This window comes from Salmo salar, chromosome ssa23 (genome assembly GCF_905237065.1).
Source record: "Salmo salar chromosome ssa23, Ssal_v3.1, whole genome shotgun sequence".
Lineage (NCBI taxonomy): Eukaryota > Metazoa > Chordata > Actinopteri > Salmoniformes > Salmonidae > Salmo > Salmo salar.
In genome coordinates, this window is record NC_059464.1 from 30,097,500 (window position 1) to 30,113,979 (window position 16,480).

Sequence of the window (16,480 nt, forward strand, 5' to 3'; positions counted from 1 at the left end):
TGTCCAGGGCCTGTCTGCCATCAGCCCAGAGGGTAGGCCCGGGGGGCACTTGTTTGAGGGGCTCTCATGATAAATAGCCCACTACCTGATTCTGTCACAATGTCTGCGACTTGGAGAATAACACGGGTCATGGCAGAGTTTTGACACTGTGGCCTGAAGAGAGGGACAACTAAGGCTCTCAACATGGCCATTCATCCCAACCATTCACAATTATACAAGATGACTATATCTTAAGAGGGCTATTATAGGATAAATAAATAAAACACTCTTCACAGTTGTCTTTACTGAGATGTTTATTTGTAGGCATTAATCAATCATGATTAGGACACTGGGTCTAAGGACCCATATTCAAGTTTTGCACAAAAAGTGTCAAACAATCGACGACAGTGATAAACGTGAACCACATGAAAAGGAAACAGATGACAACATGTTAATATAACTAATTTGGACTTTTTAATTATTCCTCGCATGAAAGGCACCAGACTGGCAACATTGTGCCTGCCACCTGCCCTCCAGTGGTTGGGCATAGCATTTTTTTTATTCGTGCCGGGTTTTACGCACTGGAAATACAGATGACAGTTTTATACAACTCAATCTACCATATCATCTCTCACTCACACGCAAACCTGTGCTCTCCCTATCCCCCCAGAACCTGCGCTGCCCTCTTAAAATAAGCAGTGGGGGGAAATATTCAAAGCGTTCCACCTCCTCTCAACCAGCCAGGCACACACACACACTTCTAGAGCGCACTGTGAAAACTTTCCCCTGCAACTGCTGAATAGGTTAGTGCCTGCGACAGGACAGCGCCGAGTGAGAAGAGACAGTGAAAGCGGAACGCATAGCCGGTTACGAGCTGCCTGGGGTTCGGGAATGGCGGAGAGTCGGAATGGTCCATGCCCTCCTTCCGAACCGCACATGTGAACCGAACCCCGTCTCCTCCGGGTCGATTTTGTTACGTATTAGGAGGCAAAGGACAGTAAAGAGCGAGAACGAGACGAGGGGAGGATTGAAGTATCTAAGACAGCCTGTCGACACCGCTCTCCTCTCATCTCGAGATGGTCTGCGCGCCAGGACTTCGATGGTTCCTATTTACCGCTCTCTTGCACGCTGTCGCACCCCTGGACATCCGCGAGAGACCAAGGCAATGTGACCCACCGAAGTCGGTGAGTTGTGCCCGGTCGTTACAGCTACATGGTCTTTACCTGTTTCAGTAATGTCTTATTAAGGCAATGTCAAACATAAAGATGTCCTTGAATGGATAGCCTTCTAGCGAAATAGTTTAAGTTAATTGCAAATGTCGGCCTATGTGCCTAGCCTAGCATATAACTGCCCCAATAGGCTATAGCAAATGATAAGACAAAATAAAAATAAAAGGCTGTCCTTTTTCTGAGTAAAATAAATGCACTTTGCTTAGACAGTGTTCCTGAATTAGTTGTTTCTATGTGCAACGGTAGGCCTACAGCAAAACAAACGTGAGATATTATGTTGTTATTGGGTTTTGAGTAACAACCAAATTAACAATAACAATAGCAACAGCGTTTTATTGTCATGGAAATATTAACATGCTATAATGACTACTTACACGTGTAACAAGAACAATAATTATGTTCATAGCAACTTTATTCGGCTACCATATTATATTATAGCACATGTATTATTATTATTATTATTAGTAATAGTAGTAGTAGGTTATTAATATGATAATTATTAGGTTATTATTATGTCATAATATTTTATTAGGATAATCCATTATTTCAAAGATTCGTAGAATTGAAAGATTTTCCAATCAGCAAAATTGCTTCCAATGGCACTTGACATATTCCGGAGTTTCCTCACAGAAATATGGGTTTGAAAATATGGAAGCAGTTGCCAAGCGAAATATCATCCGCCAACCCTATGCTTGTTTATGTGGCAAAATAACGTGGGGAACACCCACCGTTGACCCACCGTTGATTTAACATTTATTTGTAAAAGTTTCAGTGACTTTTCAAAACTGATCAAGTTTCAATGAAACACGACCTATTAAAACAGCTATCGGCCATATTTGCAATATTAAGGAATGGGCTCAATAGCCAAAGGGAGTCAGCCCATTCGAATTCAATTAATTTCAGTGTTCTCTTATCTGGCCGGGGCCGTGTTGCACTCGCTCACGTCTGTCTTTCTCGCAGTGTGAATTTATCATCAGCACAAGAGATGAATCAGAGGGAACTTAATTAGAATCATGACGGGACACAGTGCGTGCCGCACGCGCACATCGCTGGTTTGGGTATGCTACGATTTCCCAGATAGAAACGCAATAAATCTGAACTGAAATTACATGACCTCAGCACGAACGTTAATAACGTATCATTTTAACCGGGCATGATATTATCTATTAATAAAATACAAACGTTATAATACATTATTTAAAATATTTATCAGGGATAACTTGACAGCATTGCAACAACATAGTCACCAAAATTATTTTATTTTTAGTAATGTTAATCTGTTTCATCATCTGTGATAATGGCATTGTTGTCAGATTTTAACTGTAGAAGTGCCCCCCCTTAAATGTGATTTCTAATACGCCAGTACAAAGCTCTCTGTTTTGTGTCAAAAGGAATTCATTAGCCAATAAAATGAAGGTGTTCAGGTCAGTGCTCCAGCGCGAGAACTCATAGAAAACACGGCGCGAGGAGAGGAGAGGGCCTTTTCTCATCAACGTCTGGATGGACTTCAGCTGTCCTGATTCGATCGGACAGAAGTCTCCGTGAACCTGACGAACATTCTTAGACAAGTTGATGATTAACAAATGATATGTCAACACAGTTGTCAAAATAGGATCAAAGTATGATGGTTAGAGAGCGGTCATCTGTTGATTTATTTTGTGTACTTAGGCTATGTGAATGTCCTATGTGGAATTAATTTCCAAATAAATGTTTTATTCACACGTCTGAGATGATGTGTAAACATTTCAGTAAAAGACAATGCTCAATACAAAGATTGTGTGAGAAAATAATTCTAATTTAATTTATGAAAATAACAAACCCTTGCAGTACTAATAATATTTCCAAAGATTGAATGCCTTTTGGCAAGGTTTTGAAATCCTTTAAAAATTATTTTCTAATATGACAAATGTACACTGGCAGCATGACATTACAATTGCTATTTCAACAGGGGAAATGTTAAATGAAATACATTAGGAGCATGTGAAGTTAATAACATTATATGCACTACTAAGCCTACCAAATGCTTCTATTTAATTTCTTCCTCTCCCATAGACCAGGCTTTCCATTTGGTTTAATAACACTGAAGTGGATTTCTCTTTGGTCCAATGTCAGTGTACTATACTGTTAACTCCAATGAAAATAGGTACATTTGAACAGAAGCAAGCATTTCACAAAATAATAGTTTGTCCATAGTTAGAGTTTGTTGTGCAATGCATACATCTATCTAAGAACTACTTTGATAGCCACTTTGATCATTTCATAGTTATGTTGCTTGTTTACATTTTCCTCATTCCCGTCATAACAGCATCTCAATGATTTGCATGATGTTTTGCAGAGCTATGGTCTATGAGTGTTTTTGGAAACAGGGCATAATTGACCCCTATGAAATCCCTGGAATGTTAATGAACTGCAAGTAATAGACACTTGCACATTGCTTTTTCCATTTGATCAGAATTGTATAGTGTTCAGTAAAACAGATACATTAGCCACGTCTGACCAAATTTTAATCAAAGGCCTATGTGTGTGCATTTTGATGTTTGTGTAGGCTATCTGTTCCAATGAATTTTGCAACAACAAAAAAATTCCCCATGGAAAGAATATACCAGATAGGTGGATTGCAGCAGTTTCATATGGTTCATTATGTTTATACTGCTGTAACAACCGTTGAAAAGCTTTCCAGTTTCACAGAGGCATTGGCAGCACAGCTATGCACCTCAGCAATACACTGGGGTCTGTTTACAAGGAGAAAGCTTCACTATAAACTCACTGCCTCAGAACAGCAGACAGACAGAGAGCAGCATAGTACAGCACAGTGGAAGCTAGTTAACATAGTTTCATTGTGCCCCTGTCTTTATCTGGAGATGACATTTCATCAGATTCTATTGCATTGACCTGTATCTCAGCCAGATGTACTAAAAAGGCTGTTTTGAATCTCTTAATCGCAAAATGTAGTTTCAAATTTAGTATTGCAGATAGCCTTAACTCAGAAGGTTATGTTACTGTATTCATATTGCTGAATGTCATAATCTCTCCCTCTTCTCGTGCTCCTCCCCCTCAACCCCCCTCCACCCCCATAGCAAAGTGACATGAACTCATTCCTCTGGACACTGAAGCACCCAGCTCCCTACCCTCCATCCTACCTTTTCGGGACCATCCATGTTCCCTACACCCGTGTATGGGACTTTATCCCAGACGTCTCCAAACGGGCCTTCCAGACCAGCGCCAACGTATTCTTCGAGCTGGACCTGACCGACCCCCTGACGATCTCTAAGCTGACCAGCTGCCAGCTGCTGCCCCACGGGGAGAACCTGCAGACCCTGCTGCCCCGGGACCTGTATCGCCGCCTCAAACGCCACCTGGACTACGTTAAGCACATGATGCCCTACTGGATGACGGCGGACCAGCGGGGCCGGGGGCTGTACGCTGACTACCTCTTCAACGCCATCGCAGGGAACTGGGAGAGGAAGAGGCCTGTCTGGGTGATGCTGATGGTCAACTCTCTGACGGAGTCAGACGTGAGGTCGCGGGGGACCCCCGTACTGGACCTGTTCCTGGCCCAGGAGGCCGACCGCATGGGGAAGAGGACAGGAGCGGTGGAGCGGGTGGAGGAGCAGTGTCACCCCCTCAACGGACTCAACTTCTCCCAGGTAAGAGATGGGACTACATGGAGGGGGTGGAGGTTGGACATGATCATTGGAGTGGGGGATATATGATTGCTGGATTCATTTTGTTGGCGACTGGGGGCTGGGGGTTTGTGGATTTAGGGGAAGGGAGACATGTCTTGGGAGGAGATGGTGGAGAATGTATATGACAATGGGAGGAGAAAAATAGTATTAGAAATGGTATGTTTCAAAGCTTTGTAGATGGTTTTTAAAGTTATGAATATTCCTGAGCCTTACAAAACAAACAGACATGAGAGCCTTATCAGCTGACAAGGTGTCAGGGTGACAGATGTAAGTGATAAATTAGTGAAGGTGGGAGTGTGGGAGGGGTAGCTCTCTTTTTCCTGGGCTGACTGCCTGTCTGTGTCCTCATGATACTACCACTGCTAGTATCTTGCTCTGTAACTTAACACTGAAGATGGACAGAATAGCCTAATTACTTGATGACATAAACATAGGGAGTATCCTTGTTTTATATCTCCTTGGAAGGGCTGTAGAGGACGGCAACATGGAGGTCTAAATAAATGATGGCCTAGGAAGGGTTAGGCAGAGGTCAACTGGAGTGTATTTTTCCAAACTCTGGGAGGTCCAGGTATGTCTTTGATGAGCTAGGACTGGGAGGATGTTCCCCTGTAATTTCTGCTCATCCGTGTGCTCTCTGGTCCTCAGAGAGCGACACACGCACACACACACACATGCATGGATGCATGCACACACACACATACACGAGCACACACACACACACACACGCACGCACGCACGCACGCACGCACGCACGCACGCACGCACGCACGCACGCACGCACAACACACACACACACACACACACACACACACACACACACACACAGTGTAACAGAATCTCGGAGTGCCTGGGCCTCCATGTGACAGGCTACGAGGCTCCTGCGCTAATTTGAGAGGCACTGGCCCCACACAGCCTCTCCTCTTTCATCAGCACCTCCTAACTACACTGTCAAAGAGCAAACACACACGCACACGCACACATCCTACTTTCCCTAACCCCTAACCCTTACGGTTAACCTAACCCTTAACCCTAACACTAACAGTTAACCTAACCCCTAACCCTAACTCCTAACCCTAACCCCTAACCCTTACGGTTAACCTAACCCTTAACCCTAACACCAACAGTTAACCTAACCCCTAACCCTAACAGTTAACCTAACCCCTAACCCTAACCCTAACTCCTAACCCTAACCCTAACCCCTAACCCTAACAGTTAACCTAACCCCTAACCCTAACCCCTAACCCTAACAGTTAACCTAACTTTTAACCCTAACTGTATCCGTAACCCCGAACCCTAACCCTAACTCCTAACCCTTAACCTAACTCCTAACCCTAACCCTAACTTCTAACCCTAATTCTAACCCTAACCCTAATTCTAAACCTCACCCTAAAACTAAGCCCTAAGCCTAAGCCTTTTTCCTTGTGGGTACCGATGAAATGTCCCCACTTCTGGTCCCCACAAGGATAGTAAAACCAAAAACGCACACACAGTTGCCTTGCACATTCGTGGGAACCTGGAACACAACTGCCCTACATCGGAGCAATGTTGCAAAGTCACTGCTTCTCAATGTAGTAGTATACAGAATACAGTGATAATATAAGAGGTCGTTTTTAATGACCACACCTGGAGCTAATACTCTACCATTACAACTCTAAGTGTCATTCCTGTTATTTGGTCATCACTAGTTACCACAGCTACAAAGTCATAAACCTTGCCTATTTCAACAATTTCTCTTCTTAAAATCTGATTTGAAACCTAACCCTAACCTTAACCCTAACCTTAACCACAGTGCTAAACTTATGCCTAACACTGACCTTAAATTAAGACCAAAAAGCACTGCATACATTGTTACGATATAGACAATTTGTAACTTATATCCAATGAAAACTTGCGTAAATCACCAATACAAAGTGTTGGAGGACTGCCTGCCTTTCTGTTGTTCCTGGGAACAGACCGTTTTATGAGGCAGGTGTATTGTTGGATACCATTTGTGTTGTTGGAGGTTATTTTCATAAAATCGTGATAATGAATAACTTGAGTTAAACTGTGTAGTAGAATGGACTTTTGGACTTTTGAGCTCGAAACCCCTCCCCCTCAAAATTGTATGAAATAAGTTCAAAGCCTGAAGTGAAAGTGACATGGAAACAATTATAGTCAATTATTATAATTTGAGATATAATTTGAACACTGTGGTTGATTGGATCTCTCTCTCCGGGGGAGGGTGTGGCTCAGTTGGTAGAGCATGGTGTTTGCAATGTGTTTGCAATGCCAGGGTTGTGGGTTCGATTCCCACGGGGGACCAGTACGGATTTGTTTTTTTTAATGAAATGTATGCATTCACTACTGTAAGTCACTCTGGATAAGAGCGTCTGCTAAATTACTAAAATGTATATGGTTGATTGGAACAAAGATGAGGTCAGATAGAGAGAGAGAGAGAGAGAGAGAGAGAGAGAGAGAGAGAGAGAGAGAGAGAGAGAGAGAGAGAGAGAGAGAAGAGCGCAAGAGAGAGTGACTGAAAACGAGGGAGGGAGAGGAGGGAAAGAGTGATGTGCGTCATGTCAGTGCGAACCCTAATCTGAAACATGAGCTCCACTTCTCTGGTGGGAGATCTGACTTGGAAACAGTTCCAAACCCTGCCGGCCCACATTATTATTTTTTCCTAATAAAAATAGCTGCTTACAATATCCTGTAACTTGCTGCTCCCGCATCGCCAAGAGGGTCTCCAAAACATAAAGGCTGGTGATTCATCATCTGCCATAAGCTTTTCATAGGCACCTGGCCCCTGCACGGTCAGTGACCTAGAACTGTGTAGCTTGACCTGGGGCATGGGCTAGCCCTACTCAGCCTCCTCTCCCTTCCCTGCCCTTCGGCTTCTCAGCATGGGGACAGAGTGGCGTCACTGGGTCAGCCATCGCTCTGGGTCCCCTGACCTCAGAAAGTAATCTGTCTGGATGAGAGGTGTAACTGATAAAAAGTCCTGCCCCCTTGTTGAGTAGTGCATCCTGTGGCAGCTCGGTGGAGGAGGTGGTGGTACGGGGGCCAGGCCAGTGTGGAGGCTGGGCTGCTGGGCCCTGAGAGGTTGGCGCTGGGCCCTACAGACAGAGCTTTGGAGCTCTCACAGACCTGATAACACTTTGGTTTCTGTGTGCAGCAGCATTGAGGCAGCAGTGAGGCTGTGGAAACAAAGGCAGAGGGAGAGCATGTTTCATCTCCAGAGCTATGGAGGGCGATGCAGGCCGACAGCTGGGTGGGCTAGCCAGCACCAAACCCTCTCCATAGGCATGCTATCTGTACCGAGGGGGAACCTGTGGAAAGCCAGGCCGTCTAGAGGGGTGCAAGCTGGTCACCGACCTTTGTGAGAGAGTCAACAACAACCACACAACCTTCTCCCTCCCACTCCCTCGGCTCAGTGCTTTACTTCTATATCTACATCTAGACCAGACCTTCTGCTGCCTGCGTCTCTCTCTGCCTTTCAGCGTCTGGCCTGGTGTATAAATACCCATATTTATTTACTCTGGGTCACATTGCAGCCGAGGCACAGGCCCTTGTCGGGGGGAGATGACATCACAGCTGTGACCCACCTCTAACCCTGAGCGAAGGTTAGAGGTGGGTGTTGGCGGAGCAGTGGGCCGTGAGTAGAATCCGTGAGGAGACTGCAGTCTGTGGGTGAGAAGCTGAACTCTCAGGGGCCCCAGAACAGAACAGGCTGGGTTACTGGGCTATTTTCACTGTGATCTAGAGAGGGAGGGCCATAAAGTTGGCTCCACCCACACACACATTCATGAACACGCAGAAGTGCACACCCCCCCCACACACACACACACACACACACACACACACACACACACACACACACACACACACACACACACACACACACACACACACACTCCCAAGTCTCCGCAGTTGTATTGTCACCTTAGCAGGGCCAAATCTAGTTTCTCCTCAGCAGGAGTCATGGTGGCAAGGAGGTGCCCGGTGGTGCACTGTGACAGAGACGTCTATTTCAATCAGAGTTTTGTTTCTCTGGTTTAATGGTATGGGGTGAAAATGATACTCTGAGATGGTACTCTGTGTGACCAGGGAAATTAAGATCTCCCTTGTCTCGACAGGGTCAGGGAGATCACCGACGAAGACGAGCTGTTGTCAAAACATATCACCCGGGTGTCATGTCAAATCATGACAGAACACTTCTCATTGTGTTCATTGGACGCTGTCATATAAATAATGCATATTTAAAGGGAGGAATTAGGTATCTTACTGGTCTATATTCAAATATTTACATTCCATGGCTGATGTGTAAGGATGGGTCTGGAGCGCTCCTCTGGCCGCAGGGCCTGATGACGAGTGATGGAAAAAACAGTCATCTCCTCTGCTCTCTGCTCTGCTCTGCTCCCTAACCTCCTGGCTTCTTCTGGCTCCATGCTCCCTCCCTTTGTCTCCCTCGCTCTTTTTCTCTCCATGTCCTGGGGCTCTCCTTGTCCCACTGCTTAACTGTACACACCTGTATCTGCACACACAGAATAGAAGAGGAGACTAGGAAAATAACTGTAGTGCAAACACAGGGCCTCTCCTACAGTATTGCTTCTATGGTTGGTACTAAGACGCTGCTACAATGTTGTTATAATGTTCAGAAAAAAACACTCCAAAAAAAATACTGGTAGACGTACAACATCCATCCTCTTTTCAAGTGAAGTTAGAGAACGACGTCAAGCCTTGTACAACTCCTAGTACAAATATGTGGAAAACTGGCAACAGGTATCAGACAGGATATCTGTTGGCAGGCGGGCAGAGGGGAGGGGAGGGCGGGCAGACGGCTAACCAACCAACCACTGCTCTAATGACTTAATTGGCTGCTTAACGACTAAATTGCCCCCTGCTATCCAGACCCACTTAGACTATTATACACTGTCCAGAACAGAGGCTGAGGGTGGAACCCAGTGAGGCGGAGAGAAAGGGCCAAACGTAGATGTGGAGTGAGGTCTGGGTAGCTAGTGATGACTATAGCTACTGGGTATATATTTTTGGGGTCATCTGGGTCCATTTTCAAGTCTGTACAGTGCCTTCAGTATTCATACCCCTTGGCTTATTCCACATTTTGTTGTGTTACATCAGTCAAAAGTACCAGTCAAAAGTTGGACACACTTACTCAGGGTTTTTCTTTATTTTTTATATTTTCTACATTGTAGAATAATGGTGAAGACATCAAAACTATGAAATAACACATATGGAATCGTGGTAAACAAAAAAGTGGTAAACAAATCAAAATATATTTTATATTTTAGATTCTTCAAAGTAGCCACCATTTGCCTTGATGACAGCTTTGCACACTCTTGGCATTCTCTCAACCAGTTTCATTATGTAGTCACCTGGAATGCTTTTCCTACAGTCTTGAAGGAGTTCCCACATATGCTGAGCACTTGTTAGCTGCTTTTCCTTCACTCTGTGGTCCAACTCATCCCAAACTTTCTCAATTGGGTTAAGGTCGGGTGATTGTGGAGGCCAGGTCATCTGATGCAGCGCTCCATCCCTCTCCTTCTTGGCCAAATAGCCCTTACACAGCCTAGAGGTGTGTTTTGGGTCATTGTCCTGTTGAAAAACAAATGATAGTCCCTCTAAGCGCAAAGCAGATGGGATGGCGTATCGCTGCATAATGCTGTGATAGCCATGCTGGTTAAGTGTGCTTTGAATTCTAAATAAATCACTGACAGTGTCACCAGCAAAGCATCCCCACACCATTGCACCTCTTCCTCCATGCTTCACGGTGGGAACCACACATGCGGAGATCATCCGTTCACCTACTCTGCGTCTCACAAAGACATGGCGGTTGGAACCAAAAATCTCAAAAATCAGACCATTGCTCGTGTTTCTTGGAACAAGCAAGTCTCTTCTTCTTATTAGTGTCCTTTAGTAGTGGTTTCTTTGCAGCAATTCGACCATGAAGGCCTGATTCACGCAGTCTCCTCTGAACAGTTGATGTTGAGATGTGTCTGTTACTTGAACTCTGTGAAGCATTTATTTGGGCTGCAATCTGAGGTGCAGATAATTGCCGATTTCTGAGGCTGGTAACTCTAATTAACTTATCCTCTGCAGCAGAGGTAACTCTGGGTCTTCCTTTCCTTTGGCGGTCTTCATGAGAGCCAGTTTCATTATAGAGCTTGATGGTTTTTGTGACTGCACTTGAAGAAGCCTTCAAAGTTCTTCAAATTTTCCGCTTTCACTGACCTTCATGTCTTAATGTATGATGGACTGTTGTTTCTCTTTTCTTTTTTGAGCTGTTCTTGCCATAATATGGACGTGGTCTTTTACCAAATAGGGCTATCTTCTGTATATCATCCCTACCTTGTCACAACACAACTGATTGGTTCAAACGCATTAAGAAGGAAACAAAGTTCACAACTTACCTTTAACAAGGCACTCCTGTTAAATGAAATGCATTCCAGGTGACTACCTCATGAAGCTGGTTGAGAGAATGCCAAGAGTGTGCAAAGCTGTCATCACGGCAAAGGGTGGCTACTTTAAAGAATCTCAAATATAAAATATATGTTGATTTGTTTACCACTTTTTTGGTTACAACATGATTCCATATGTCTCATTTCTTAGTTTTGATGTCTTCACTATTATTCTACAATGTAGAAAATAATAAAAATGAAGAAAAACCCTTGAATGTGTAGGTGTGTCCAAACTTTTGACTGGTACTGTAAATCAAAACTGTAACTAGGCCACTCAGAAATATTCAATGTTGTCTTGGTAAGGAACTCCTGCACAGGGAGTTGGTGGCACCTTAAGTGGGGAGGACGGGCTCATGGTAATGGCTGGAGCGGAATATGTGGAATGGTATCAAATACATAAACACATGGTTTCTTTCATGGTTTCCAGGTGTTTGATGCCATTCCATTCGCTGCTTTCCAGCCATTATTATGAGCCGTCCTCCCGTCCGCAGCCTCCACTGAACTCCAGTGTATATTTGGCCTTGTGTTTGAGGTTATTGTCCTGCTGAAAGATGAATTTGTCTGTTGGAAAGCAGACTGAACCAGGTTTTCCTCTAGGATTTTCCCTGTGCTTAGCTCTATTCTGTTTCTTTTCATCCTAAAAAACTCCCTTCCTTGTCGATGACAAGTATACCCATAACATGATACAGCCATCACCATGCTTGAAAATATGAGGAGTGGTACTCAGTGATGTGTTGTGTTGTATTTGCCCCAAACATAACATTTTGTATTCAGGGCCATTAACACCATTATCCCTGAAACCCTAGACCCACTCACATCAACACCATTCACCATTACACCATTATCCCAGAAACCCTAGACCCACTCCAATTTGCTTACCTCCCCAACAGATCCACAAATTCCCACCTGGACCAAAGGAACACCTACGTGAGAATGCTATTCATTGACTATAGCTCAGCGTTCTACACCATAGTGCCCTCAAAGCTAATCACTAAGCTAACGACCCTGGGATTAAATACCCCCCTCTGCAATCCTGGACTTCCTGACGGGCTGCCCCCAGGTGGTAAGGGTAGGTAACAGCACATCTGCCACGCTGATCCTTAACACAGGGGCCCCTCAGGGGTGCGTGCTCAGTCCCCTCCTGTACTCCCTGTTCACCCATGACAGCGTGGCCAGGTATGAGACAACAGTGGTAGGCCTGATCACCGACAATGATGAGCCTATAGGGAGGAGGTCAGAGACCTGGCGGCATGGTGCCAGGATAACAACCTCTCCCTCAATGTGATCAAGACAAAGGAGATGATCGTGGACTACAGGAAAAGGAAGACCGAGCACTCCCCCATTCTCATCGACGGGGCTGTAGTGGAGCAGGCTGAGATCTTCAAGTTCCTTGGTGTCCACATCACCAACGAACTATCATGGTCCAAACACACCAAGACTGTCATGAAGAGGACACGACAACGCCTATTCCTCCTCAGGAGATTGAACAGATTTGGCATGGATCCTCAAAAAGTTCTACAGCTGCACCATCGAGAGAATCCTGACTGGTTGCATCACCGCCTGGTATGGCAACTGCTCACCCTCCGACCGCAAGGCACTACAGAGGGTAGTGTGTGTGGCCCAGTACATCACTGGGGCCAAGCTTCCTGCCATCCAGGACCTCTATACAGAGGAAGACTCCAGCCACCCTAGCCATAGACTGTTCTCTCTGCTACCGCATGGCAAGCGGTACTGGAGCGCCAAGTCTAGGTCCAAAAGGTTTCCTAATAGCTTCTACCCCAAGCCATAAGACTCCTGAACAGCTAATCCAATGGCTACACGGACTATTTGCATTGTCCCCCCCCATTTTTACGCTGCTGCTACTCTGTTTATTATCTATGCATAGTCACTTTACCTCTACCTACATGTACATATTACCTCAATTGCCTTGACTAACCGGTACCCCCTCTATATAGCCTCACTACTGTTATTTTATTGTTGGATTTAAAAAAATATATATATTATTATTTTTTTTACTTCAGTTTATTTAAGTAAATACTTTCTTAACACTTATTTTTCTTAATATTACATTGTTGGTTAAGGGTTTGTAAGTAAGCATTTTATTGTAAGGTCTACACCTGTAGACCTTACAGTGAAAGATCTACAGGTGTAGACCGGCGCATGTGACAAATACAATTTGATTTGATTTGATATAGTTCATTTCTTTGCCACATTTTTTGCAGTTTTACTTTAGTGTCTTATTGCAAATGGGAGGCCTGTCTTATTGCAAACGGAAGGCATGTTTTGGAGTATTTTATTCTGTCCACGATTCCTTCTTTTCACTCTGTCATTTAGGTTATCATTGTGGAGTAATTACAATGTTGTTAATCCATCCTCACTTTTCTCCTATCACAGCCATTAAACTCTGTAACTATTTTAAAGTTCCCATTGGCCTCATGGTGAAATCCCTGACCGGTTTACTTCCTCTCCGGCAACTGAACTAGGAAGGAAGCCTGTATCTTTGTAGTGACTGGGTGTATTGATACACCATTCGAAGTGTAATTAATAACATCACCATGCTCAAAGGGATATTCAATGTCAGCTTGTTTTACCCATCTACCAATAGGTGCTGTTCTTTGCGAGGCATTGGAAAACCTCCCTGGTCTTTGTGGTTGAATCTGTTTGAACTTCAGTGCTCGACTGAGGGACCTTACAGATAATTGTATGGGGTACAGAGATGAGGTATACAAAAATCATGTTAAACACTATTATTGCGCACATTTTTACTCCTGAACATAATTAGGCTTGCCATAACAAAGGGGTTAAATACTTATTGATTCAAGACATTTCAGTTTTTCATTTTTAATTAATTTGTAAAAATGTCATAAAGTATAAATCCACTTTGACATTATGGGATATTGTGTGTAGGCCAGTGACACAAAATCACAATTTAATCCATTTTAAATTAAGTCTGTAACAACAAAATGTGGAAAAGGTCAAGGGGTGTGAATACTTTGTGAAGGCACTGTATGAGACTGTATGTCTATTCTAGCTACAGTTAGCTTCATGATAGATCTGTATCCCTGTCGTCTGGAGAAACACCATGTCCCCTCTAGCATCTCTGAATACCTGGACAGAGGAGAGGACCAATGTCAGTAATGAATTCACCACATTGTCACTGAGCAAAGTGCTGTTGAGGTAGCCACTATAATGAGACAGAGTGGGCTAGATAGAGTGCTATCCCATACCGTTGGATTCCCAGTGCCAAAATCATCATTTTTTTTAATCCCACATTCCTGTTTTAAACAGAGCACTGGTTCCTACCTTTACTTTAATGGCCTGATGTCACGCTATGGGTCATCCTCCTACGCCTGCTCTTTCTCTCAGAGCTGACACTCTCTCCTCTCTCTCTCTCTTTCGTGGGTCTCGTCTCCTCCAGCCAGCCCAGGTCTGTGATGTATTAAAGGGTTTCATCACACTAACCTCTCCTCTCTCTGTCTCCTCTCTCTCTCCCCCCTCTCTCTCTCTCTCTCTCTCTCTCTCTCTCTCCTCTCTCTCCTCTCACCCTCTTTCTCGTTCTCGCTCTCACACACACCACAGTGACCAATGCAGTTGAAACACACTCACATACAGATGTAGGATCTTAATTTGATCACACTGTTGCAGGATAACTTTCCTGCAATGCAGGACATTTGAAACTTGTAGTGTATTTGAGGTTTACATAGACTTCTGAAGTTTGTCATTTCTAATTTGAAATTTACATTCATTATAATCCACATACAGTGAGGGAAAAAAGTATTTGATCCCCTGCTGATTTTGTACGTTTGCCCACTGACAAAGCAATGATCAGTCTATAATTTTAATGGTAGGTTTATTTGAACAGTGAGAGACAGAATAGCAACAAAAAAATCCAGAAAAACACATGTCAAAAATGTTATAAAATGATTTGCATTTTAATGAGGGAAATAAGTATTTGACCCCTCTGCAAAACATGACTTAGTACTTGGTGGCAAAACCCTTGTTGGCAATCACAGAGGTCAGACGTTTCTTGTAGTTGGCCACCAGGTTTGCACACATCTCAGGAGGGATTTTGTCCCACTCCTCTTTGCAGATCTTCTCCAAGTCATTAAGGTTTCGAGGCTGACGTTTGGCAGCTCAAACCTTCAGCTCCCTCCACAGATTTTCTATGGGATTAAGGTCTGGAGACTGGCTAGGCCACTCCAGGACCTTAATGTGTTTCTTCTTGAGCCACTCCTTTGTTGCCTTGGCCGTGTGTTTTGGGTCATTGTCATGCTGGAATACCCATCCACGACCCATTTTCAATGCCCTGGCGGAGGGAAGGAGGTTCTCACCCAAGATTTGACAGTACATGGCCCCGTCCATCGTCCCTTTGATGCGGTGAAGTTGTCCTGTCCCCTTAGCAGAAAAACACCCCCAAAGCATAATGTTTCCACCTCCATGTTTGACGGTGGGGATGGTGTTCTTGGGGTCATAGGCAGCATTCCTCCTCCTCCAAACACGGCGAGTTGAGTTGATACAGGTAACAAGCTGAGATAATCTCAGCTCATTACCTGTATAAAAGACACCTGGGAGCCAGAAATCTTTCTGATTGAGAGGGGGTCAAATACTTATTTCCCTCATTAAAATGCAAATCAATTTATAACATTTTTTACATGCGTTTTTCTGGATTTTTTTGTTGTTATTCTGTCTCTCACTGTTCAAATAAACCTTCCATTAAAATTATAGACTGATCATTTCTTTGTCAGTGGGCAAACGTACAAAATCAGCAAGGGATCAAATACTTTTTTCCCTCACTGTAATAATTCACATTTCCTGTTGGTGTTCTCACTGTACCTCTGGGAAGGGAAATACTTTTTCCAGTCAGGGTGGGTTGGGTGGTCTGTTGAGGCGAAGCCACGGCAGGGCCAGGCTGAGCAGAGGCCCTGCCAGATTGAACACTAGCCCACCCAATCAGGCTGGCTTAAAATATATAAATGAAATAAATTAGGTTGATTTGTTGTTTGTGTTGTCTCCGAACTAATCAGAAATGTGTAAAAATGCACTAGTAGGGTCCTGGGATCTAATTGGTTGTACCCCCCCCCCACACACACACACACGTACCTACTAGCTAACTGTGCGCAAATTGTTTTAACCC

At 44.1% G+C, this 16,480-nt stretch overlaps 1 protein-coding gene across 2 annotated transcripts in view; it reads left to right on the forward strand.

Annotated features, from left to right (window-relative positions):
* Positions 1-601: 601 nt before the first annotated feature.
* LOC106584376 (metalloprotease TIKI2) overlaps positions 602-16,480 on the forward strand; it is a 101,345-nt gene continuing 85,466 nt past the window's right edge. The window contains exons 1-2 of one of the 2 annotated variants that reach the window (XM_014169611.2): positions 602-1,163; positions 4,286-4,855. In XM_014169611.2, the coding sequence (XP_014025086.1) occupies positions 1,056-1,163; positions 4,286-4,855 (678 nt within the window). In that variant the 5' untranslated portion in view covers positions 602-1,055. The remainder of the gene's footprint in view (positions 1,164-4,285; positions 4,856-16,480) is intronic. The other variant, XM_014169612.2, reaches the window with a different exon arrangement.